This window comes from Pantherophis guttatus, chromosome 6, assembly GCF_059756535.1.
Source record: "Pantherophis guttatus breed Tessera chromosome 6, ASM5975653v1, whole genome shotgun sequence".
Classification (NCBI taxonomy): Eukaryota; Metazoa; Chordata; class Lepidosauria; order Squamata; family Colubridae; genus Pantherophis; species Pantherophis guttatus.
In genome coordinates this window covers 99,466,096-99,493,386 of record NC_142068.1, presented here as the reverse complement: position 1 = coordinate 99,493,386, position 27,291 = coordinate 99,466,096, and the positions used below count along the sequence as shown (strand labels likewise).

The 27,291-nt window shown below is 44.3% G+C and overlaps 1 protein-coding gene across 7 annotated transcripts in view; it reads right to left on the bottom strand.

The window, feature by feature from the left end:
- GBF1 (golgi brefeldin A resistant guanine nucleotide exchange factor 1) overlaps positions 1-27,291 on the bottom strand; it is a 420,074-nt gene that overhangs the window by 206,146 nt on the left and 186,637 nt on the right. For 4 of the 7 annotated variants that reach the window (XM_034435246.3, XM_087872320.1, XM_087872323.1 and 1 more), the window contains 4 exons: positions 25,769-25,949; positions 25,087-25,224; positions 24,515-24,600; positions 8,037-8,239 (listed from right to left, as the gene is read on the bottom strand). In XM_034435246.3, coding sequence (XP_034291137.1) covers positions 8,037-8,239; positions 24,515-24,600; positions 25,087-25,224; positions 25,769-25,949 — 608 coding nt within the window. The remainder of the gene's footprint in view (positions 1-8,036; positions 8,240-24,514; positions 24,601-25,086; positions 25,225-25,768; positions 25,950-27,291) is intronic. The other 3 variants (XM_087872321.1, XM_087872322.1, XM_087872325.1) reach the window with 1 other exon arrangement.

Genomic DNA, 27,291 nt, shown 5'->3' with positions numbered 1-27,291 from the left:
TACAGTAACTTTTAGGGATAATGATTGTTTAATTGAAAAGGGTGGAACGAAGATTACTGGAAAATTGAAAGATGGTTTGTATGTATTATATAAGAATCATGTTACAAATGCTGTATACTCGAATGTCAAACCACATGACAAATACGTTCACTTGCTCCATAGACGAAGGGGGCATATCAGTTTTAAGATGCTGCAGAAAACTGTTAAATTAGTTGATGGGTTGAAGCTGAAGCCATGTAACCAGTATTTAAATTGCAATATTTGTAATCAGCAAAAGAGCAGAACACTCCCTGCCAATAGGTTTGACGGATTTAAAATGAAGAGACCACTGGAAGTGGTATTCGCTGATCTAATAGGGCCAATGAAAGCTAGTCTAGGGGGTGCTTGTTATGTCCTAAGCATAGTTGACCATTACTCCAGGTATGGTTTTTGCTACCTATTGAGGAATAAGACAGATACATTTCGGTATTTTGTTCAGTGGATCAAGTTTGTCAAGAGAAAAACAAAGCAAAAAATAGTTACCATTGTAACTGATAACGGTACTGAATTTGTAAACACAAGGTTTAAATCAATGTTGGACAATGCTGGTATAAAACATAAATGTTCAGCTCCATATAGACCACAACTTAACTCATATGTTGAAAGGAGAGGACAAACTTTACAAGCAATGATGAGAACAATGTTAGCTGATGCAGGTTTACCGGCCAGTCTATGGGGAGAAGCCATTATGTGTGCAAATACACTCTTGAACAATGTCATAAATACAACCACTAAGAAAATTCCCCATACTGTATGGCATGAAAAGAAGCCGGATTTGAGTTACATTCACACATTCGGGTCACCTGCATGGGTACATATTCCATCGCAGTTAAGATGTAAGGACCAGAGTAGGGCACAACAATTAATATTTGTTGGTTATAATTCAAACCACAGGTCCTACAGATTTTGGCTAAAAGGAACAACAACGGTAGTTAACAGTGGGAATGCAAAGTTTATGGAGCATGTAGGGTGGAAAAAATCGGGGACTGAGAATGAGGTTATCATTGGAACTCAGACTGAAGCTACTAATGAAATGCCAGAAATCCAGAACAAAGAGGTAGAGGAGGACGTAGTACAGGAACAGGTGAAAGTGGAGAGACCATCTGTAAGACCTGATCTTCCAAGAAGGTCGAATAGAGTAACAAGACCACCTGATAGGTATCAGGCAACAATGGTCTATCAAATAAACAAAGTTCCTACAACATATAATAAGTTAACCACATTTCCACCTAAAGACCAGGAAGTGTGGAGATCTGCGATGACTAAAGAACTAAAATCTTTGCAGAATTTAAATAAATAAAATAAATAAATAAATAATTTTATTTCTATACCGCCCTTCTCCCGAAGGACTCAGGGCGGTGTACAGCCAATTTAAAAACACAACACACAACAATAATTAAAAATTAAAATAATTACATAGATTTGGCCGATTTAAAACCCCAAACATTTAAAATACCCCAATTAAAATTATTAAGTTGATAGCCCTGCCTGGCGGAACAACAGGGTCTTCAGTGCGCAACGAAACACTCGGAGGTCGGAGATCTTGCGTATTTCCGGGGGCAGTTCATTCCACAGGGCTGGGGCTCCCACAGAAAAGGCCCTCCCCCTGGGTGTCACCAGCCGACATAACTTGGCTGATGGCACCCTGAGGAGACCCTCTCTGTGGGAGCAGACTGGTCGGTGGGAGGCTATTGGTGGCAGAAGACGGTCTCGAAGGTACCCGGGTCCTATGCCATGGAGCGCTTTAAAGGTGGTAACCAACACCTTGAATCGCACCCGGAAGACCACTGGGAGCCAGTGCAGCTCGCGCAGGAGGGGTGTCACGCGGGCACAACGAGTTGCGCCCATAACCACCCGCGCGGCCGCATTCTGGACCAGTTGGAGCCTCCGAGTGCTCTTCAAGGGGAGCCCCATGTAGAGAGCATTACAATAGTCCAGCCGGGAGGTGACAAGGGCATGAGTGACCGTGCGCAAGGCGTCCCGGTCCAGAAAGGGCTGCAACTGGCGGATCAGGCGAACCTGATAAAAGGCCCCCCTGGCCACGGCCGTCATATGCTCTTCTAAAGACAGCCGTGCGTCCAGGAGGACACCCAGATTGCGAGCCCTCTCTGTGGGGGGCAAAGATTCACCCCCAATAGTCAGCGATGGCACCTGCTGACTATATGGGGACGCCGGCAGCCACAGCCACTCGGTCTTGGACGGGTTGAGTCTGAGCCTGTTCCTCCCCATCCAGACCCGCACGGCCTCCAGGCAGCGAGACATCACATCAAGGGCATCGTTGGGGTGGTCTGGGGTGGAGATGTACAGCTGAGTATCATCAGCGTACAGATGACACTTCACCCCAAAACCACGGATGATCTCACCCAGTGGCTTCACATAAATGTTGAACAGAAGGGGCGAGAGGACCGACCCTTGTGGCACTCCCCATGCGAGATGCCTCGAGGTCGACCTCTGCCCCCCTGCCAACACGAACTGCGAGCGGTCGGAGAGGAAGGAGGAGAACCACCGCAGAACGGTGCCCCCTATTCCTAACCCTCTTAACCGCCGCAGCATGATACCATGGTCGATGGTATCAAAAGCCGCTGAGAGATCTAATAGGACTAGGACAGAGGAGCAACCCCTGTCCCGAGCCCTCCAGAGATCATCCACCAACGCGACCAATGCCGTTTCTGTGCTGTGCCCCTGCCTGAAGCCCGACTGGCACGGGTCTAGATAGATAGCTTCATCCAGGTGCCCGGGCAGTTGTCGTGCCACCACACTCTCAACAACCTTCGCCACAAAACGAAGGTTGGAGACCGGACGGTAGTTAGCTAATTCAGCCGGGTCCAGGGAAGGCTTCTTGAGGAGGGGCCTCACCACCGCCTCTTTCAAGGCGGCGGGAAAGGCACCCTCACTCAGAGAAGCAGTTATAATCCCCTGGAGCCAGCCTCGTGTAACCTCCCGGGAGGCCAGTACCAACCAGGAGGGACACGGGTCCAATAAACATGTGGCGGCACTAATACTACCCAGAACCCTGTCCACATCCTCGGGAGCCACAGGATCAAACTCCTCCCAGATAATATTCTCAAGGCCTGCCCCTGTCTCCTCCCCTGGACTCATCCAATCGGAGTCCAAGCCATCCCGAATCCGAGCGACTTTATCATGCAGGAATTGCACAAAATCCTCAGCGCGGCCTTGCAAGGGATCTTCCCGCACTCCCCCCCCGAAGAAGGGAGTGGGTCACCCTAAACAGGGCGGCTGGGCGGTTCTCTGCAGATGCGATAAGAGCGGAAAAATGGTTAGATTTCGCCGCTTTTATCGCCACTAGGTAGGTCTTGATATAAGACCTCACCTGTGTCCGGTCGGAATCAGATTGACTAGTCCTCCAAATGCTCTCTAGGCGTCTTTTCCGACGCTTCATCTCTCTCAGCTCCTCAGAGAACCAAGGAGCCAATTGAGATCGGCATCGGGTCAGAGGCCGCAAAGGCACGACGCGGTCCAAAGCTCCGGTGGCCGCACTCTCCCAGGCGGCCACCAGCTCTTCAGTCGAGTCGTGTGCCAGAGTCTCAGGAAACGGCCCAAGCTCCGTCAGGAACCTTTCGGGGTCCATCAGGCGCCTGGGACGGAACCATTTGGTCGGTTCCGTCTCCCTGCGGCGGGGGAAAGCGGTAGGAAAGTCCAAGTGAAGGAGCGAATGATCTGTCCATTACAAGGGTTTGATGTCTAGGTCCCCTCTACCAAGATCATTCAACCACTGACCAGAGACAAAAATCAGGTCCAGAGTGTGTCCCCCTATGTGAGTCGGGCCTTGAACTAACTGGGTCAGGTCCATGGCCGTCATGGAAGCCATGAACTCCCGAGCCGCCTCTGACGCCTCACCCGCAGACGGAAGGTTGAAATCCCCCATGACAATAAGTCTGGGGGTGTCAACCGCCACCCCGGCAATGACGTCGAGTAGCTCGGGCAGGGTCGCTGCCACGTGGCAGGGAGCCAGGTACGCAGTCAGCAAACCCATCTGCACCCCACGGCCCCACTTCACAAAGAGGGACTCACATCCGGCTATCTGAGGAACAGTGGTCTCCCTCGGACAAAGACTCTCCCTAATAATCACCGCCACTCCCCCACCCCTCCCCTGGGCCCTTGGCTGATGAAATGCACAGAAACCTGGTGGGCACATTTCAACGAGGGGGACCCCCCCCTCTTGGCCCAACCAGGTCTCCGTAATACCTGCCAGGTCCGCACCCCCCTCTAAAATAAGATCACAAATGAGGGGGGCTTTATTAACAACCGACCTGGCATTACACAACATCAGCCGCGGACCCTGGGCCTGAGACTCTGCACAACCCAGGACACGAGTCGCGCATTGGGGGCCGGGGTGCGTAATTACTTGTAAACAGCGTGTGCGCACCCCCAGCACATGATATGGCCCCCTGCGCCCGTCATACCTGCCCCTCCCACTCATTGTTTCAATTACACAGCCCTTCCTATCGTCCCCCTGCTCCCCGGTTAAATTTCCTTTCACGACCCCTCTGTTGCAGCCAATCGACCCATCACCCCGCTCAGTTGCTATCTGAACCCCCCCGGGTCCACTTTTACAACCCCCTCCCTTCCTCCCGGGTCCCCTTAAAATTTTGGTTAAAAATTTAGCTAAAAAACCCCTCAACCCCCTTCTCGCACCATGCCATACACCAATGTGTATGAAACTGTAAAAATACCACAAGGTAGAACTATACTCGGTAGTAAGTGGATATATAAATTAAAGACTGGTATAAAGAGTGAACCAATATATAAGGCTAGGCTGGTAGCTCAAGGATTTAATCAATCTCCTGAAGATTATGATGAGGTATTCGTTCCAAATTTAAAAGCCATTACACTAAGAGCAGCGTTGGTATGGGCAGCTAGATATAAATATATAGTTAAATCATTTGGACGTAGAGACTGCATACCTACATGCACCACTACAGCACGAAAACTATTGAAAGAAACCCTCAGGATTAGAGGAGAATGGGACATCTGACTGTTGGTTATTAAGGAAAAGCCTTTATGGGTTAAAACAGTCAGGGTACGAATGGAACCAGTGTATTGTAAAAACATTAGAGAAGATTGGATTCAAAGCAGGCTTAGCAGATCCATGTTTATTTAGAATGGAGAGGGATGGTAAAGTGTCGTTATTACTTCTTTTTACTGACAACATAGCTTTGATTACAGAAAACGAACAAGAGACCAGCAGGATTGTTGATCAATTAAAAACTCATTTCAGAATTAAAAATCTAGGGGAGATACAACAATACCTGGGTTTACGAATTGAAAAAACCAGGGGAGGATTTAAATTATCTCAAACTGATAAAATCAATAATTTATTAAAACAATTCAGGATGGAGTTATGTAAACCATCAAAGACACCTATGGTTCAAGACTATTGTAACACTGATGTAAACAGTCCGTTGTTTGATAAAGAGATTTACCAATTGCTGGTTGGCAGCTTATCATATATCAGCAATTGGTCTAGGCCCGATATTTCTTATAGTGTTAACCAATTGGCTAGGTTTAACAAGGAACCTACAGAAAGACACTGGCAGGGAGCAAAACGTATCCTAAGGTATTTGAAATATACCATGCATCATGCATTATATCTACAACCATCAGAAGATTTACCTGTAATTGTTTATGCGGATGCTAGTTTCGCAACAGATGTGAATACAAGGAAATCAACCTCAGAAATCGCTATATTTCTGGGAAAGTCTTTGATATGGTGGTGTTCAATTAGACAGAAGCATTTGAGTATGTCTACAATGGAGGTAGAATTTTCTTGTTTATCTTTATTATGTACTGATCTGATTAGTATTAAGCAACTGATGCTAGATATAGGAATAAATATAAGAGATCCTATAACAGTATACGAAGATAATCAGGCAGTGATTCAAATGGCGACGAATATAGCTGTGAAAACTAGAATGAAGCATACAGATCTTTGGTATCTAAATGTAAGAGAATGTATAATGAACAAGATGATAGAACTTGTATACTGTGCATCGGAAGACAATGTGGCTGAACATTTCACGAAAGTACAAGGAAGTAGGAAACATAAAAATACATGTGAACAATATGGTTTGAGATTGTAAATATATTAAGCTACCCAAAGGGGAGAATGTTGGATATTCATCCTACGGTTGGGTAGGTAATATATAGAAAAACTATGTTTGTGACTTTAAATGATATAAGAAGAATGATTGGCTGTGCTATTATCAGGCAGCCATAAAAGTAGACAGGAAGCCCGGGAGCTGCTGCTCCTGCTATTTGATGATTGATCTCCTGAAGAGGGACTGTGTGTGACTGAAGAGAACTATAAGCAAACTATGTTTTGTGTTGGAGAGTGATTATTCGAAGACGTGTTATCATTGTTTTGAGAAACCAAGTTTGTTTTTTCACTAAGAGTAAAGAATGTTTTTTTTTTCACCGTTCAGAGTCTGTGAGTATCTGTGTGTTTAACCAGCAACGTATCTCTTTGCTGTCCGGTCTGTTGCCTACTATGCAGAGGGAAATTTTACCCTCAACAAGGTCTCAAGAGTAAAGTAAAATATAAATAATCTAGCAATAAACAAAGTATAGAGGTCGGCAGAGGTCGACCTTGAGGCCTCTCATCTGTGGAGTGCCGCAGGGATCGGTCCTCTCGCCCCTTCTGTTCAACATTTATGTAAAGCCGCTGGGCGAGATCATCCGTGGCTTCAGGGTGAGATACCACCAGTACGCTGATGACACCCAGCTGTACATCTCCACCCCAGGCCACCCCAATGATGCCCTTGAAGTGATGTACCAGTGCCTGGAGGCCGTGTGGATCTGGATGGGGAGGAACAGGTTGAGTGGCTGTGGCTCCCGGCATCCCGATATAGTCAGTTGACTCCATCACTGACTATTGGGGGCAAGTCTTTGGCCCCCACAGAAAGGGCTCGCAATCTGGGAATCCTCCTGGATATGCAGCTGTCCTTGGAGGAACATCTGACAGCTGTAACTAGGGGGACCTTTTGTCAGGTTCGCCTGATTCGCCAGTTGCGGCCCTTTCTTGATCGGGATTCCCTGTGCACAGTCACTCATGCCCTCGTCACCTCTCGCCTTGACTACTGCAACGCTCTCTACATGGGGCTCCCCTTGAAGAGCACCCGGAGGCTCCAACTGGTCCAGAATGCAGCAGCGCGGGTAGTGATGGGAGCAGCATGGCTCTCCCATGTAACACCGCTCCTGCACGAGCTGCACTGGCTCCCAGTGGTCTTCCGGGTGCGCTTCAAGGTGTTAGTTATCACCTTTAAAGCGCTCCATGGCATCGGGCCTAGCTATCTTCGAGACCGCCTGATGCTACCGACGACCTCCCATCGTCCCGTGCGCTCCCACAGAGAGGGCCTCCTCAGGGTGCCATCAGCCAATCAATATAGGCTGGTGACTCCCAGGGGGAGGGCCTTCTCTGTGGGGGCACCTACCCTCTGGAATCAGTTGCCCCCAGAGATAAGGAGAATCCAAGACCTTAGTGCCTTCCGCCGTGCCCTTAAAACCCACTTTTTCCAGCAAGCCGGGCTGGTTTAAGAAGAAATTTTAAATGTTTTAATTGGTTAAATTGGTTTAATTGGTTAAATGTTTTAATTTTTAATTTTGGGCCAAATTTATATATATTTTAATTGTTTTTAATATTTGTATTTCATGTTTTTTAATTCTGGCTGTACACCGCCCTGAGTCCTCAGGGAGAAGGGCGGTATATAAATTTAAAAATAAATAAATAAATAAATATTATTTTAGAATGAACAGCTGTTCTATTTCACAGAAGGTAAATTGGCAAGTTCCAAAATACATACATACATGCAGTACATACAAACATACATACCCATCAAATAGCACAGCAAGCATAATTTCTAATTATTTCCTAAGTCCTTTGCAATTTTATAATTGTATGAAAATCAACCAACCATTATTCTCTATTCTAGGGTTCTCTTAGCTTGCTTCTGGTGTATTTAAGAAACATTTCTACTCACCTGACAAAACTATCCAGCAAATCGACATTTTTTCGATCACTCACAAATTCCCCAATCATTTTCTTGTCCAGTTTAGGATTTTCTCTCAGCCATTTGGCCACTTGATTGTTATCCATTGGGGTAGCCAAGAGATTTTTCTCCTGAAGAAGCTGTATTCCTTTTTTTGGTTTTTGATTGAAGTGCTCTGAACCACTTATCAAGAGCTTTAAAAAGTCAAAATGAATGAATTAAGTTATACTTTATAGTGAGATTACTCTTATATCAAATCATATACTCTCTGTACAGTAATATAATTCAATATGTTCTTCCTTATTCTTTAGGTTTAGAGACCACTTTTAGACCTTATTCCACACAATTAAGTTTTATATTAGTAGAATTCAATACAGTCATTTTTTGCTTAGCAGCTACCTTGTTTAGCAACGATTTAAAATATAATGGTAATAAAAAAAAAATTGACCAATGCCCACACTTACACCAAATTTCTACACTGTGTGCAAAATTATTAGGCAAGTTGTATTTTGGAGGATTAATGTTATTATTGAATAATTACAGTGCTCTCAGTCAATCCAAAATGTTAATAAACCTCAAACTTGAATATTTAAGAAAGTAAAAGTGAGATTTTGGCTTTCTTAGGAGAATATCTATGTGTGCACAATTATTGGACAACTATTAGTGTGCAGAATTATTATGCAACTAAATGAAAAATGAAAATTTGCCCATTTCACTTCTTTATTTGCATCTGTTAAATTGAGAATAATAAACAAACAACTCAAAATCAACAAATAAACATTTCCGACAGTTCACACAAAAAAATCAGTGACCAATGTGGCCATCCTTCTTTTCAGGAACAGTCATAAGACTTCCATTCATGGAGTCTGTCGGTTTCTTGATCTGTTGACGATCAACTTTTTGTGCAGCAGCAACCACAGCCTCCCAGACACTGTTCAGAGAAGGGCGAACTGTTTTCCTCCACTGTAAATCTCCCATTTAAGAAGGGCCCACAAGTTCTCAATAGGGTTTAGGTCAGGTGAGGAAGGGGGCCATGTCATTACTCTTTCATCTTTTAAGGCCTTTACTGGCTAGTCACGCAGTTGATACTTCGATGCATGCGATGCATTGTCCTGCATAAAAATCATAGTTTTCTTCAAAGATGCAGACTTTTTCCTATACCACTGCTTGAAGAGTGTCTTCTAAAAAACTGGCAGTAGGTTTGGGTGTTGATTTTGAGTCCATCTTCAACCGGAGAAGGTCCAAGTAGCTTATCTTTAATAATACCAGCCCATACCAGTACTCCATCTCCACCTTGCTGGCATCTTGAGTTGAAGTGGAGCTCTGTGCCCATTACTGATCCAGCCATAGGCCCATCCATCTGGTCTGTCAAGAGTCACTCTCATCTCCTCAATCCATAAAACCTTTGAAAAATCTGTCTTCAGATATTTCTTGGCCCAGTCTTGCCATTTCAACTTATGTGTCCTGTTCAGTGGTGGTTGGGTTTCAGCCTTCATTGCCTTGGCCATGTCTCTGAGTACTGAACAGCTTGTACTTCTGGGCACTCCAGATAGGTTGCAGTTCTGGAATATGACAGCACTGGAGAATAATGGATTCCTGGTAGCTTCCCATTTGATTCTTCTCAAATCTTTGGCAACACATTTCTTGTGACCCTGTTGACTATTGGCAACAAAACATTTGATAGTTCTGTGGTCACACTCCAATATCTTAGCAATTTCAAGAGTGCTGCCTCCCTCTGAAGACTTTTTACAATTTTTGACTTTTCAGAATCAGTTAAATCTCTTTCTTGGCCCATTTTGCCTGAGGAAAAGAAGCTGCCTAATAATTATGTACACCTTGATATAGGATGTTGATCTCTTTGTATTTGTATTTGTATTTATTAAATTTCTATACCGCCCTTCTCCCGAAGGACTCAGGGCTGTGTACAGCCATATTAAAACAAACATATACTCACAAAATTTAAAAACAATTTAAAATAAATATATAAATTTGGGCCTTATGTTAAAAGCTACAAACACCCAATTTAAAATTCATTTTCTAAGCCAGCCTGGCCTGTTAGAACAAAAGAGTCTTAAGGGCACGGCGAAAGGTACGTAGGTCGGGGATCATGCGAACCTTCAGGGGCAGTTCATTCCAGAGGGCAGGTGCCCCCACAGAGAAAGCTCTCCCCCTGGGTGTCGCCAGTCGACATTGTTTGGCCAACGGCACCCTGAGGAGTCCCTCTCTGTGGGAGCGTATTGGCCGGTGGAAAGCTACTGGTGGCAGAAGGCGATCTTGTATATACTGTTGGATCTGTATCTTACAGTTGGGTAGACAATATATCAAAAATGTGTACTATGACTTTAACTACTGTAAAGTAACTAATTGAGTAATTGGTTGAAACGGAAATATAAGGAAGGCAGTAAGCTCAGCAGTACTCTTCACTCTTCCCCATTTTTTCTTTGCACGCTCACTTATGCTTTGTTGATACTGCTCACTCCTACTCGTGATGTTATTGCTGAGAGATATTGTGTCGGAGTTACGGAACTAGAAATGTAAGCAACAATGTTTTGTATTGAAAGCTTTATCTTTGTTTACGAGAAGCTTTGTTTGAACTATCACAGTAAAGACTATTCTTTTTACTAAAACGTTCAGAGTTTGGCAGTATCTGTGTTGCAACGCTGCCTGGTATACCGCTGTGCTCTGCAGAGGGCAATTTACCCTTAACACTGGTTATGGGCCCAGAAGCACAGTTTATTTACCAGTTACAGCATTAAGAAAGCTGCGACACACTGTAATTGCTCCAAACGTTCTGATACGTATTTAATATTCTGTTGATGATGGCACAAGGTCAAGTTCCCAATTTATCGTTGGTTACCCGGCTGGATGGCTCCAACTACAAATCCTGGTCCAATAAATGCAGTCTCCTGTTATGGAAGGAAGGGCTATGGGATGTAGTGCAGAATCCACCAGACATTACCTCCTGGAATGCTGATAATGCCGAGGATGCCAGGAAGATAGCCGAGTTCCAGAGGAAGAATGAAAATGCAATGTGTATTATTGGTTTGTCTCTAGACGATACACAGCTTGTTCATATTGAAGGTGAACAGTCTGCTGCAAAATGTTGGGACAATTTGAAACGTCTTTATATTCGTGACAATGTAGGAGCACAAATTAACCTTATACGAAGATTGTTTCGTACAAAGCTACTTAAGGGTGGTGATATGTTAACACACATTAATTGCATAAAAACTATTTTTAGTGAGCTACATCAAAAAGAAGTGTTTTTTTCTGAGCAGCAGCAAGTTTGTGTACTGTTATCATCGCTAGATGAAAGTTACGATGACATAGTAACATTATTCGAGGTTCTCACACAACATGAACTAACTTTGGCACATGTAACTTCACGATTATTAGAAGAGGCCAGAAGGAGAGAAGAAAGAAAACAATTAAGAGAAGAACCTGAGTCAACTAATGTAAATGTAAAAGCAAATAATCATGTATATACTGTAAAACAATGTTTTAATTGTGGAAAGAAGGGTCATATAGCAAAGTTTTGCAGAAAACAAAAAAAACAAACCATGGTTAAATGTAAGATAAAAGATAAACAACAATGTAACGTAACTATGTTTGGTAAGAAACCAATTAACCACGATTTGTGGATTATTGATAGCGGTGCGTCGTTATGTCTTGTCTGAACACCAAACTATTTTGTTAAAATGTTGCCTAGTACTAATAAGGTATCTTTAGCAAATGTCTGGAAGCTAAAGGCACGTGGTGAAGGAATGGCAATATGTCCATATGTAAAGGAACAAATCCATATGTTATATGTACCAAACCTAAACTTCAATTTAATTTCAGTTAGATTATTGGTTAAGCTAGGATATACAGTATTGTTTAGACAAAATGATTGTTTAATTGAAAAAGGTAAAACCAAAATTGTTGGAAAACTGATTGATGGTTTATATGTACTATCTAGTAACCATGTTACAAATGTTGTATATTCTAATGTCAAACCGCATGATGAATGCATACATCTACTGCACAGACGAATGGGACATATCAGCTTTAAAATGTTACAGCAAACTGTTAAATTAGTTAATGGGTTGAAGCTGAAACCATGTAACCAGTATTTAAATTGCAATGTTTGTAATGAGCAGAAAAGTAGTACAATTCCTGCTAATAGGTTTGATGGGTTTAAAACCAAAAGATCACTGGAGGTGGTATTTGCTGACTTAATAGGACCAATGCAAGCTAGTTTAGGGGGTGCTTGTTATATTCTCAGTATAGTTGATCATTATTCTAGGTATGGTTTTTGCTATCTATTGAGAACAAAGGCAGAAACTTACCAATATTTTACTCAATGGATTAAATTTGTGGAAAGGAAAACAAACCACAAAATAGTTACCATTGTAACTGACAATGGTACTGAATTTGTCAATACAAAGTTTAAATCAATGTTAGAAAATGCTGGTATAAAGCATAAATGTTCGACCCCTTATCGGCCACAACGTAATTCTTATGTGGAGAGGAGAGGACAAACTCTACAAGCAATGATGAGATCTATGTTAGCTGATGCAGGTTTACCAGCTAATTTATGGGGAGAAGCCATTATGTGCGCAAATACAATTTTAAATAACATCATAAATACAACCACTAATAAAATTCCATATAGTGTATGGCATGGAAGAAAGCCAGATTTGAGCTATATTCACACATTTGGATCACCCGCATGGGTACATATTCCAACGCAATTAAGGCGTAAGGGCCAGAGTAGGGCACAACAATTAATATTTGTTGGTTATAATTCCAATCACAGATCCTACAGATTTTGGCAAAAAGGGACATCAAATATAGTTAGCAGTGCAAATGCCAAATTTATGGAACACGTAGGGTGGAATAAATTAAATACTGAAAATGAGTTAGTTATTGAAACCCAGATTGAAGCTAACAATAAAATGCCTGATACTCAGAGCGAAGAGGTGGAAAAAGACCTAGTACAGGAAGAAAGGCAATCTGTAAGTCCTGAACTCCCAAGAAGGTTGAATAGAGTGACGAGACCACCTGATAGATATCAAGCAACAACAGTCTATCAAGTAAATAGAGTCCCGACTACATATAATGAATTAACCACATTCCCAATTGAAGATCAGAAAGTGTGGAAAGGTGCAATGACTAAAGAGTTAAATTTTTTACAGAATCTGAAAGTATATGAATCTGTACCAATTCCAAAAGGTAAAAATATAATTGGTAGCAAATGGATATATAAACTAAAAAATGGGATAGATGGAATACCAATATATAAAGCTAGACTAGTAGTGCAAGGGTTTAATCAATCGTCCAATGATTATGATGAAGTATTTGCTCCAAGCTTGAAAGCTATCACATTAAGAGCAGCATTGGTGTGGGGGGCTAGAAATAAATATTTAGTGCATCATTTAGATGTAGAAACCGCATATCTTCATGCTCCATTACAACATGAAATTTATTTAAAGAAACCATTAGGATTTTATGAAAATGGAGACACTGACTGTTGGCTGTTAAAGAAAAGCCTGTATGGATTGAAGCAGTCAGGTTATGAATGGAATCAGTGCATTGTAAAAACACTGAATAATATTGGATTTAGGGCAGGATTAGCAGATCCATGTTTATTCAAAATGGAAAGAGATAATACAGTATCATTATTACTCCTATTTACAGATGATATAGCTTTAATCACAAAGAATGAGCAAGAGGCCAATAAAATTATTAATGAATTAGCATCTCATGTCAGAATTAAAAATCTAGGGGAGATACAACAATACCTAGGTGATAGAATTGAAAAAACTAGGGGAGGATTTAAACTATCTCAAACCGATAAAATAAACAATCTATTGAAACAATTCAGAATGGAATTGTGCAAACCAACAAAAACTCCTATGATCCAAGACTACTGCAACACTGCTGTGCAAAGTCCAGTGTTTGATAATGGACATTGACTTACCTGAATGTCCTTTTTCGGAATGCTGCATATACACTCCAGCATTGGGAAAATCCTCGTATCTGACAGCAACTGAGAGAACTTTTTTTACTACTTAACTTCCTACTCTGTGCTCTCTCCAAGCCCCCTTTTGCACACGAATCCCCAGTCTTGAACGAAGACACAAGAGGTGAACCACAACAAATTTATTAAAACACTCAACCACAAACAAACATAACGGTAGGGAGGGAAATGGAGTGTATACGCAGCGTTCCAAAAAAGGACATTCAGGTAAGTCAATGTCCATTTTCCAGAACGCTGCTACTACACTCCAGCATTGGGACATACCCAAGCCTAACTTCCAGGGTCGGGCAAAACACTAGTCCCTTCAGCAGACCCAGACACCACAGCTTGTAACACTCGCCGCCCAAAAGATGCCTCAGCCGAAGCGTAAACATCTATCCGATAATGTCTTATGAACGGCGACAATGAAGTCCAGGTAGCTGCCCTACAAATGTCCAACACAGAAGCCTGGGTAGCCCAGGCGGCCGAAGTCGCCGCACTCCGAGTTGAATGAGGTAAAATATTCTCAGGAACATGACGACGCTGTTTCTCATAAGCAGATGCAATACAGGCCTTAATCCAACGACCGATCATGGCTGATGACACTTTCTGACCCATGGATGCAGGATGGAATGAAACAAACAGGGTTTCCGTCCTCCGAAACGACGCCGTCCTACGCATGTACCGTCTCAAGGCCCTGCGCACATCCAGAGTGTGCCAAAGAACCTCACGGTGATGTCTCGTCGACGGACAGAAATCTGGAAGAACTAATTCCTGCGCCCGGTGAAACCATGAATTAACCAGCCGCAGGACCACTTTATTAGCATGAAAAATGCACAAGTCTTTCCTGACCGATAAAGCAGCGAGCTCAGAAATGCGCCTAGCCGATGTGATCGCCAGCAGGAAAGCAACTTTGAATGACAGAAACTTAAGGCAGATGGAACCAAGTGGCTCAAACAGTGACAACGTGAGGGCCTGCAAAATCAGAGATAAATCCCAAGAAGGATAACGATGAACAGTAGGTGGCCTCAGGTTCGTAGCTCCATGAAGGAATCCCTTCACCCACGGATGATGAGACAGGGAAGTGTACGGCGGGAAGGATAACACTGTGGCCAGAGCCGCCACCTGACGTCTGAGGGTGGCAGGAGATAAACCCCTTTCCAATCCTGCTTGCAGAAAGATGAGAACATCCTGTATCGTCGCAGATGTTGGATCCACATGGGCAGTCGCACACCAACGGCAAAAGGCCCTCCATGAAGCTTCGTAGATCCTCGTCGTGGATGGCCGGCGGGACGATTGAATCGTACCAATCACCGTGTCTGGCAATCGGCCTTTCTTTAGGATGACGCGCTCAAATGCCAAACGGCCAAATGCAGCCACTGGGGCTCGGGATGACGAATGGCTCCCTGACACAGCACGATCCGATGTGGAGGGATCACCCACGGGTCTGTCACCGAAAACTCCACAAGATCCGCGAACCACGGTCTGCGCGGCCAATGCGGCGCCACCAGTAACACCTCTGCCCTCTCCGCTATCATCTTCCGGACCACCTGCTGAATTAACGTGACGGGAGGGAAAGCGTATAGCAGACCGGCTGGCCAACAACACCGCAGAGCGTTTTGTGTCTTCCGCCGATGGAACCAGATACCGAGTGATGAACCGGGGAAGCTGGGCGTTGGCCGGACTGGCGAACAGGTCCACCACCGGTCGTCCAAAGTAAAATCTCCTGAAACAGACTGGGAAGCAGTTGCCATTCGGCCTGGTCTATCACTTCCCTGCTGAGCCAGTCCGCTCGGATGTTGGCCTTCCCGGAAATGTGGTCTGCGAGAATTGACTCCAGGTGTCTCTCCGCCCAGTTGAACAGACGTATCGACTCGAGCATCAACGTCTGTGACCTCGTCCCCCCTTCCCGGTTTATGTGCGCTTTGGCGGATGTATTGTCCGTGAGTATCAGGACATGACGGTCCCGAACCATCGTCCGGAAATGCAGAAGGGCGAGACGAATGGCTCGAAGTTCTAAAAGGTTGACACTCTGTACACGTTCCTCTGGAGGCCATTGTCCCTGGCCCACCTGGGCTCCCAGGTGGGCACCCCAGCCATGGAGACTGGCATCGGTGGTGCTCACAACCCGGTCCAGTTCCAGAAAATTGCATCCCCTCAGGATGGCCGGCGACCTCCACCAACATAGTGACAGTCTGACTTGTGGAGGCACGAGCACTTTTTTTGACGAGTTGGAACTGCTGTTCCTCTGGAACGGGAGAAGTAGCCATTGCAGCGAGCGAGAATGTTTGCGTGCCCACGGGACAACGCGGAAGCACAAGACAATCTTCCCCAACAATCGCGATAGAGTCAATAGAGGTGTCCTCCTCCGGGCCAGGACTTGGTCTAAAAGCGACTTGATGTTCTGCACTCTTTCTGAGGATAGGAAAACCTGACCTTTCTCGGAGTCTATCAGGGTCCCGAGGTGTAAAATTGAGGTCGCGGGGACGAGCTGGCTCTTGTCCAAGTTGACGGAGAAGCCGTGCTCTCGGAAGGCCGAAAGCACCCTGTCCCTGTCTCGCGCCGCTTGTACCCTGGACGAGGAAAGGATCAGAATGTCGTCCAGGTAACATAACACTCTCACCGGAATGGCACTGAGAGACGCGGACACCACTGCTACCAGTTTGGTGAAAGTCCTGGGAGCCGAGGAAAAACCGAACGGCATCGCACAATACTGGTAATGCCTGCCCGCATACTCGAATCGCAGAAACTGCTGATGTGAAGGAAGCACTGGAACATGCAGGTAGGCCTCTCGTAAATCCACCAACTGCATTAGGTCCCCCTGGCGAATTGATGCCAGAATGGACCGAAGAGAGTGCCTCTTGAAACGACGGTAACATACCGCTCGATTCAAATCCTTGAGGTTGAGAATACCTCTGACCCCGCCAGAATTTTTGGGGACCAAAAACAGGATCGAATAGAAACCGGTCTCCAGTTGGTCTAACGGAACCGGTTCTATCGCGTTGATCTCCAGCAGGTGTGCTATCTCCTCCACCATCAAGCTGCGCGAATCTGTCGACAGGGGAACCGGACACCGGATGAAACGTCGTGGAGGCCGATCTGTGAACTCGATCGCGAGGCCCTCCGAAATTGTGCGACGCACCCACTCGTCCGGGGTGGACCGGGCCCACTGATGACGAAAGGCCTGGAGACGTCCACCCACTGGTCCCAGAGTCGGTGAGTCATTTGCCCCGTCTAAAGGGCCTAAAAGTGGACCCACGATAGGGGCGCTTAGAAGCGGTCTGAGGTCTGCCACGCTCTCTGAAACGCTGCCTGTCTGAGAAGCGGTCTGGAGTTTGGAACGATTGCCGGTAAGAAGAGGGGCCTCCCTGCCCCGAGTAAGAATGAAAGGGCTGACGCTGTGTGTATGGAGTATAACGCCTGTCCTGTCTGTGAAAGGATGATGGCATAATTTTACGTTTGTCTTTGTCCTCAACAAGGACCGGCTCCATCGAATGAGAAGTGAGGGTCGACACCGGTGCATCCACTGTGGGCAAGTCCAACATAGCCTCAAGTTTGGGCGCCGCACAGAACAGTTTCTTGTCTAGATTGCTTGGCGCGGTGGACGACCCTGGTTGGGCCCAAGGAGCCTGCAGAACATCCGTGAACAGCTGAGGGCACGGAATAAAGTCCTTCTCCTGCTTGACTTGTTTAAATAAGGCATCGTGAGGACCGGTCTCAGACGGGGTTGTCGGGGGTTGTGCTCCCACAGAACCCAAGTTAGTAGTCAAACGAGCCTTGTGAAGGAGAGACTTAAATAGTGCGGGGCGAAACAAGCCCGTGAAGACCGGAGTGTCAGGTACCAATCCTTCATCCTCGGAGAATTCGAGGTTTTCAGGGCCCTCCTCGTCATGGCACGAACCCTCAGACGAAACAGACTCACGAGGCGAGGGGGAGCGAGCCCTGCGGGACCCCGAAGTGGCCAACGCGCCTGAAGAAGTCCCCGCCGCGGACGGCTGGGCCGCTGTTTGTGCTCCAGCCGCCATAATAGAAGCTAACGCTGTAGACAGCATCGTCTGGAAGTCAAACTGTGAAGGAGACGGAGGATTGTCCACTGCTCGGAGGCCCGCTGCTGTGGGCGTGAAGGTGGCCGAAGGTTGGCGCCGAGGTGGAAAGGCTTCCAGTCCCGCTAAGGAAACGTCAGGCATCGACTGGGACACACCCTTCTGCCAAGCCAAGGAAACAGATCGGACCTCTCTCCGCTCCGAACCATCGGGAACAGGAACAGGTTGCTGGGCGGATCCCGTGTCACAACTGTATAAAGAAGCTGACGCTTGCTTGGCTTTCTCACATTGTTTCTCCAACGCCTTATGACGCCTGAGAGCATCCTTATCGGCCGCAGCGGAGGTTTTAGAGTGGCGGGACTTGTGACGGCCAGAGGCAGAACGTTTGCCCAACTGTTTCTTGCGGGACTTAGTAGATCTGGCAGGGCTGACCTCCTGATCACTATCTGAGGAGAACGAACAGCCCGCCATGGTGAGAATGCCCTAAGCGGGACCAATTAGGCGGGTTATTTATTATTTATGTATAGATTGATTGATTGATTTATAATAATAATAATTATAAGAAATATTTATTATTTAATGATTGATTGTTGATTGATCGGTTGACTTGATTGATTGATTGCTTGCTTGATTAATTGATTGATTGATTGAGTGCTTGCTTGCTTGACTAATTGATTGATTGATTGATTGATTGATTGCTTAATTGATTGATTGCCTGAATATAGCTCTGGGCAATGTTCTATACCCAACAAGCAGTGATGGCCCTCTTGCCACGCCCAATAAGAGGGAACCCCGCTCTCTGCTCCGGAGTGTGGGTAGGCCCTACACAAAGAGGCGATAAAAGGGGTGAGCGATAGTCTGTAAATGCCCCCCCCCTTTCTGCCCAGACCTGGACTGAAGCTCAGCAAGCGAAGCCCTCAGAGAAAAGGCTGCGGCCCTTTAATTAGGGTCCGCACAGCCACGAGATAATCCAAAATGGCGGCCGCCCTAATGCTCAAAATGGTGGCCGTGCATTGGTGGTGTAGGAGCAAAATGGCGGCCCGCCCGCGCTCTACCAGATGACTGAGCGCTTTCCCCTGGCGCCGCTCTCACTCGGTCGCCACTCAGGGATAATGGCCTGGCCGGCTGCTACACGGCGGGAGGGTGGCGAGCAACCGAAAGCCACGCCGCACCCCCCCCAACAATCACTCACAGCAGTCGAGTCGAAGCAGAGCAAGCCGAAAGCCGCAGCACCGCCTGCAGAAGCCTGACGGGACAGCCGCTGGATAGTCCACACAGCGATTTAAAGGGCACCGGTAGTCGCTCCTTAGAAACGCCTCCGCTCTGGCTTGATGATCAAACGCGGCAGTCGGGGAGCAATCCGCTCAGCCCCGATCTCACCGGCAAGGGAAATCCGGCCGGATCCACCCCGCAGGGACAGAAGCTGGCGGCAGCAAGCGCAGAGGCGCGAAAGCCGGTACGACCCAGATCCCGGGCACGAAACCGACGAACAGCTGACTGACTCGCAGGAGAAATTAAAACCTAAACCTGACCGAAATTCAACCAAAACAAAAAAAGGGGGCTAATCAAAAATAACCAAAAAACCTAACGCAATACTCAGAGCACAGAGAAAACCCTCTCAGTCTGTCAGCAACTGAGAGAAAGACTGGGGATTCGTGTGCAAAAGGGGGCGTGGAGAGAGCACAGAGTAGGAAGTTAAGTAGTAAAAATGTTCTCTCAGTTGCTGTCAGATACGAGGATTTTCCCAATGCTGGAGTGTAGTAGCAGCGTTCTGGAAAAAGGGATATATCAATCATTAATTGGCAGCTTATTATACATTAATAATTGGACTAGACCTGATATCGCTTTTAGCGTGAATCAGTTAGCTAGATACAACATGCAACCTACAGAATTTCACTGGCAAGGTGCAAAACGTATCCTTAGGTATTTAAAAAACACCATGCATCATGCTTTATATCTGCAACCAGCAGAAGAATTGCGTTTAACCGCTTATGCAGATGCTAGTTTGCTACAGATGTTCATACAAGAAAACCAACGTCAGGAATAGCCATATTTCTGGGGAAATCTTTGATAGGGTGGCGTTCAATAACACAGAAACATCTGAGTCTGTCTACAATGGAGGCAGAGTTTTCTTGTTTGTCTTTATTATGTACAGATTTGATCAGTATTAAACAACTAATGATAGATATAGGAATAAATATACAAGATCCTATAATAGTCAATGAAGATAACCAAGCAGCGATAAAAATGGCTACAAATATAGCCGTAAAGACTAGAACAAAACATACAGATCTTCGATATCTTAATGTCAGGGAATGTATAAAGAACAAAATGATTGAACTTGTATATTGTGCTTCAGAAGACAACGTGGCAAATCACTTTACGAAAGCACAGGGAACTAGAAAACATATAGATACATGTGAACAATATCGTTTAAGATCGTAGATATATCAGTCTACCCAAAGGGGAGAATGTTGGATCTGTATCTTACAGTTGGGTAGACAATATATCAAAAATGTGTACTATGACTTTAACTACTGTAAAGTAACTAATTGAGTAATTGGTTGAAACGGAAATATAAGGAAGGCAGTAAGCTCAGCAGTACTCTTCACTCTTCCCCCTTTTTTCTTCGCACGCTCACGTATGCTTTGCTAATACTGCTCACTCCTACTTGTGATGTTATTGCTGAGAGATATTGTGTCGGAGTTACGGAACTAGAAATGTAAGCAACAATGTTTTGTATTGAAAGCTTTATATTTGTTTACGAGAAGCTTTGTTTGAACTATCACAGTAAAGACTATTCTTTTTACTAAAACGTTCAGAGTTTGGAAGTATCTGTGTTGCAACGCTGCCTGGTATACCGCTGTGCTCTACAGAGGGCAATTTACCCTCAACCAATTTACCCAGGTCCTAAGCCATGGAGTGCTTTAAAGGTGGTGACCAGCGCCATGCTGCTCCCATCACTACCCGCGCTGCTGCATTCTGGACCAGTTGGAGCCTCCGGGTGCTATTCAAGGGGAGCCCCATGTAGAGAGCATTACAGTAGTCCAGACGGGACGGGACGATGGCATGAGTGACCGTGCGCAAGGCGTCCCGGTCCAGAAAGGGACGCAACTGGTGAATCAAGCGAACCTGATAGAAAGCTCCCCTGGCTACAGCCATCATATGGTCTTCTAAAGACAACCGTGCATCCAGGAGAACACCCAAGTTGCAAGCCCTCTCTGAGGGGGTCAAGATCTCGCCCCCAATAGCCAGCAATGGAGCTAGTTGGCTATATCGGGACGCCGGAAACCACAGCCACTTCATCCCAAAACCAGGGATGATCTCACCCAGCGGCTTCACATAAATGTTGAACAGAAGGGGCGAGAGGACCAACCCTTGTGGCACCCCACAAACAAGGCGCCTCGAGGCCGACCTCTGTCCATCTGCCAACACAAACTGCGTACGGTCAGAGAGGAAGGAGGAGAACCACCGCAACATGGTACCCCCCACTCCCAACCTCTCCAATCAGCGCAGCATGATACCATGGTCGATGGTATCAAAAGCCGCTGAGAGGTCTAATAGGACCAGGACAGAGGAACAGCCTCTGTCCTGAGCCCTCCAGAGATCATCAACCAATGCGACCAATGCCGTTTCCGTGCTGTACCCCGGCCTGAAGCCTGACTGGTACGGATCTAGATAGACAGCTTCATCCAGGTACTGGAGAAGTTGTCGCGCCACCACACTCTCAACAACCTTTGTCACAAAGCAAAGGTTGGAGACTGGACGATAGTTCGCTAGTACAGCCGGGTCCTTGATTTAGGGTGTTGCATATTTATGACAGTTACAGCATCCTGCGGTCATGTGATCTCTGAGGAAGATGGGAGCTTAAAAAATACAAAATATAAATAAATAATACATTTACGACATTCCCAGCTGTCTTCTTACAAGCAAAGTCAACGGAGAAGCCATCAGAGGAGGTGTCAAGTCATAGTCACCTGATGTCTTGCTCAATGATCATGTTGATTTGATGACAATGGCAAAAATGTGGGTAAAATTCAGTGGTCATGTAATGCTTCACTTAATGACTGCATTACTTAACAACAAATTTTCTGGCCTCTATTGTAAATCATGGGTACCTAGAATCAGAATCAGTGCAGTGTATAATTAAGGTACTACAGGAGAACTGCATAGACTCAGGTTTATTTATTTCTATTTATTTATTGAATTTATTGAATTTATATCTATTCGCACATGGCGACTCAAAGCTGCTTACAGAATATAAAACCTCATTTAAAACAATAAAACTAATAAAAAAAGAATCAAATAAATTAATATAATATAATAAAATCACCCCTCCCACCCCCACCCCAGCAACAGCAGATCACACGAACCATTTAATGGGCTCCATCCTGTTCTGGGTTCCCCAGGCCCACTGGCAGAACCAGGTCTTCAGCGCCTTCTGGAAGAGTGTTAGAGTAGGGGCCATTCTAAACTCTGGGGGAATGATGTTCCAGAGAGAGGGAGCCACCATGGAGAAGGCCCTTCTTCTGGGTCCAACCAGGGGTATCTCCCTAGGAGATGGGACCCGCAGCATTCCCCTGCCTCCCAGCTCTGATGGGTCGGGTAGATGTAACCGGCAAGAGACGGTCCCTCAGATAACCTGATCCCAATAAGGGCTTTAAAGGTGACAACCAGCACCTTGAATTGTACCTGGAAGCTAATTGGCAGCCAATGCAGCTCCCACAGGAGAGATGATACATATGCACCCTGGGGTCTACACAAAACCAGGTTAATGTCCACTCTTAAGCATAGAAGTTAAAAGCATGACTCTTCTGACTCAAGTTATTGTGGGGGAAAAAATGAAGGACTGTCAGCCTTACCAGATGGATTAGACAGGAAACACAATCAGTAAATTAAATAAATTAATACATATGCAAATTTTGCTTTAGTATCAGGAAATCGTTGGTGGTTTCTGAGTTTGGTTGTTTTCTTGCAGAGGTTTCAATTTCCTAACTAGGTAACATTACTCAAACATAAGTGATCTTGTTACCTAGTTTGGGTAATGAAACATCTGCAAGAAAACCAAGCTCAGAGAGCACCAAAGTTTCATTCAACCCTGAGCTACAAATATCCTCCTTTATTGCTACTTTAGTGTAGAGCTACATTAACAGAACCTTGTTAGTCTGAAAGTACAAATAATTATCTTATTTATAGCCCAAAAAACTAAGGAGGCTCCCATTTGAGTCTCTTGCTCTGCCCTGTTTCCAGGTGTGGGCTATGCCCTCTCTTATCTTAGGGATAGTTCTCTAAGATTGTTCTCTAACGACATCTGTTCGTGCTGTCTCCAAAGTTTTTCTCATGTTCCATTACAAAAAAGCAACACTCTGAGCTCCTATATAGATTGTGAGATACAAATCTAACAAATTACTAAATAAAATGTTTTAGTTATTGTTATGCAATTTTATTTTCTTATTTAATGCTTGTACTTTCTAATGTTTACAGTTAAAAATATTTACAGACCCCTCGCATTCTGGACATAAATTGTTTCAACTCCTACCCTCAAAACGACATTATAAAGCACTGCGCACCAGAACAACTAGACACAAGAAGTTTTTTCCGAACGCCATCACTCTGCTAAACAACTAATTCCCTCAACACTGTCAAACTAGTTACTATGTCTGCATTACTATTAATCTTCTCATTGTTCCTATCACCCATCTCCTCCCACTTATGACTGTATGACTGTAACCTTGTTGCTGGTGTCCTTACGATTTATATTGACTGTTTCCCTATGACTATCATTAAGTGCTGTACCTTATGATTCTTGACAAATGTATCTTTTCTTTTATGTACTCCGAGAACGTATGCACCAAGACAAATTTCTTGTGTGTCCAATCACACTTGGCCAATAAAGAATTCTCTTCTCTTCTCTTCTCTTCTCTTCTCTTCTCTTCTCTTCTCTTCTCTTCTCTTCTCTTCTCTTCTCTTCTCTTCTCTTCTCTTCTCTTCTCTTCTCTTCTCTTCTCTTCTCTTCTCTTCTCTTCTCTTCTCTTCTCCTCTCCCCTCCCCTCCCCTCCCCTTCCATTCCATTCCATTCCATTCCATTCTATTATGTTTTTGCAAGTTGTTTTCAGCACTGAAGAGAATTGGTTATACATGTTTTAAAAACATTTCCATTGCCTTTGTAAATCCCCAACTCAGTTCTTTCCTGATGTTTTCCACCTATAAGGAATTCTGGCATTTATTTGGGTCCTTCTATTTCTATATTTTCAAATGCTAATAGAAGTATTTAAAGTTCACTTTAGAATAGCATATTCAAATCTGATCCCCCCCTTTCTTCTTTTATGTCTATGTTTACTACTGTACTTAAGAATGAACACACATCTTTACTGTATGCATAATGACCACAATACTTCAGATGCTTCAGAAACAACATGCCATACCTTTTTTTTATTCTTAATCATTATCAGTTCTTGTGTTCTGGGTAGGAAGCAGGAAAATCGAGTAGGCTTTCTTGGGATGATCTTTTCTGCAAAAAAACAATTGGCTGCTTTTACAGTAGAGCCTTTCAAACAGCTAGCATTGCTGATTATAATCAATTAAAACAACTTTCAACTTCACAAGCCAGCAATACTGCTCTTCTTTATCAGCCACAATTCTGACAGAAATTATTATTTAACAAAAAAACAGGACCTTCAGATTCAGCCATATATATTAAAATAGAGGAGTATTCTAGCAAATACTTGCTAGAATTTTGCAGTAGAAACACTATGAAGTCCTAACCACTGAAAAAAGGAGGAAAGGGATATATAGCAATATCCTACTGTATACTATGTATGGGATAAAACACCAAATAATACATACATATATATCATATTAATATATGATAAGACCCCCAATCATTCACCAGTCTTATTCACAGCCAACTAGAATGATGAACCACAAAACCAAGTCCATATTATTTATATGCTTCACTGTTCCAGGCTACCACTACTAAACTAAAAATCAGATTTACCTGTATCATTTTCCATATCTGAATTCAAACAGTCTTGCTGTTTCAAGTGGGAGGTCGCCAAGCAGTCATTACTCGATGAACATGTCTCCGGTAATTCTGCAGTGGATGATTTAAGTTTTGTTTGCAGTTCTTCAGTAACTATAGGGTAAGAAGAGTATCTATCTGTCTGTCTATCTATCATTTGTTTTTGTAGGCCACATATTTTTATGATTCTCAGTGGCTTGCAATGCGTAAAAGTAAACTGAAACTAAAACCATCCAAAAAAATACTGGTAAAAACAAAAAGCAATTCAAAGCATTAAATAATCCTTATAACAATTATTGCTATTATTAGCAATCATTGCTACATAAATGCCCTCCTAAAGAGGATTATCCTTATTATTTTACAAATGAGTAATGAGGCTATTAATGTTCAAGTGGGTACAAATAACAAAAGGAATTCTCTCTAATATTGGGGTCCCAAATAAGTATGTCCCTTGCCAAATTTGTCTGCAAAATTAAAAATTACAAATGATCTTGAACAGAAAAAAATCCACAATAGACATAAACAGGTTTAAGATAGCACAGACATAATAGTTTGTTAAAATAAAACATGGAACAGAACAATTGTTACCTGCAATAGGATCAAGAATGGCAAATGTCACTATCTACTTAAAAAGAAATATCAAATAAATGATTCTCACTTGCTTCTCTAATGATATTGGCAATTTCTGCATTTGGTTTTAGTATTTCTTTCTCTTGCTGATATATGCCTCTGAGTACTTTGGCTTGGCACCGTGCTTCAATTTGATCAGTCACTGTCAACAATGCTTCAAGTGACAGCAAATGAGTAGTGTACAGTTGTCCAGAAACAGGAAAAGCATTCTGAAAAATCAAGCATAATTAAGGCTATATCCAACTGCATAAGAAAACTTAAATATAACTTCTATTTAACTTACTGTAGTTCTACACAGCTATGCAAGCCTTCATAACTCATTGAAATCTTTAAACTTAAGTTCCCACAAAAGATTAGTTTTCTTTTATGTTAAACATTGTTGACTCAGTATATAAAGCTACATTTCTACTCAGAAGATTTTACATATTTCATGGGGGAATATATGCTTGCTGAACTATTTACATTAATATTCCTAGTAGAAAACATCTGAAATACAGGTAGTCCTCAAGATACAACCACAATAGAGCTGCCTATTACAGTTGCATGTCATGATGATTGTTAAGTGAAGTATCTCACTTAACGATCTCCAATCCCTGTTCTTACCAAAGCAATCGTTAAACTAATGTGCAGGTTGTTAAGTGGAGCATGGAGTGTCTCAGGGGTGAACCTGTCCCAGTCCTCCAAAAGCCTCCCCCACCTCCCGAGACAACTCTCCCTTCACATCCTGCCTCGTTAATCCCCACAAGCCTTTGCCCACTCCACTGGTTCACCCCAAGCCTTATGCCTGATTCCCACCTCATCAGGCCAAATACCCTCTTCCTCACTTACCTTTTGAAGAGCTCCGAGGCTTCCAGAGTGTTGGAATGAATGACTGCACTGCATGTGCAAGCTCGTTAAGGCAGCAAAATAGTGGTTTGTCTTGTAGCTGTCCACAGGGTCAAAATGACAGCCATTTCTGGATTGCTGTTGTGAGACCCAGTAACAAACCATTCCATTTTTCTGCCTTAATGAACTTGCACATTGTTACAGAAAGATTCTAAAAGGCAGAAAAATGGAGCAGTATATTCCTCATCCATGGTACGACTCCAGAATCGTGCTATGAGCAACAAAGCATCCCATTCCAGCACTATGAAAGGCTTCAGAGCTGTTCAAAAGTTAAGTGAGAAAGGGGACTTCCGCTGGCTCCGCGACCTTTGAAAGACGTTCTTTTGAGAGCGTCTGCTCCCTGGCTCCGTTAAAGCCCCAGAACAGCCGACAAACGCTGTCTGGAGGCTTGAAATTCTCCCCCCGGGCAAAGGGGAGAGAGAAGAGCAGGCAGGTGGAGGTAGAACCCCCCCGAACGCCCTAGGAAAAATCCTGGGGCGCGAAGGGTGTGCGTTCCCTAAAAGCCTGTCAAGCCGCTCCAGACCAGGGACGTCTCCGCTAATTAGCTAATTAGCGGAATTAGAAGCCGCGACCAATCTTGCTGAATGGAAATGAGGGAATTAACATCTTGAACTAACAGCAGGCGGAACGAGCAAGGAGAAATCAGACTGCAAGTATTTTTTACCT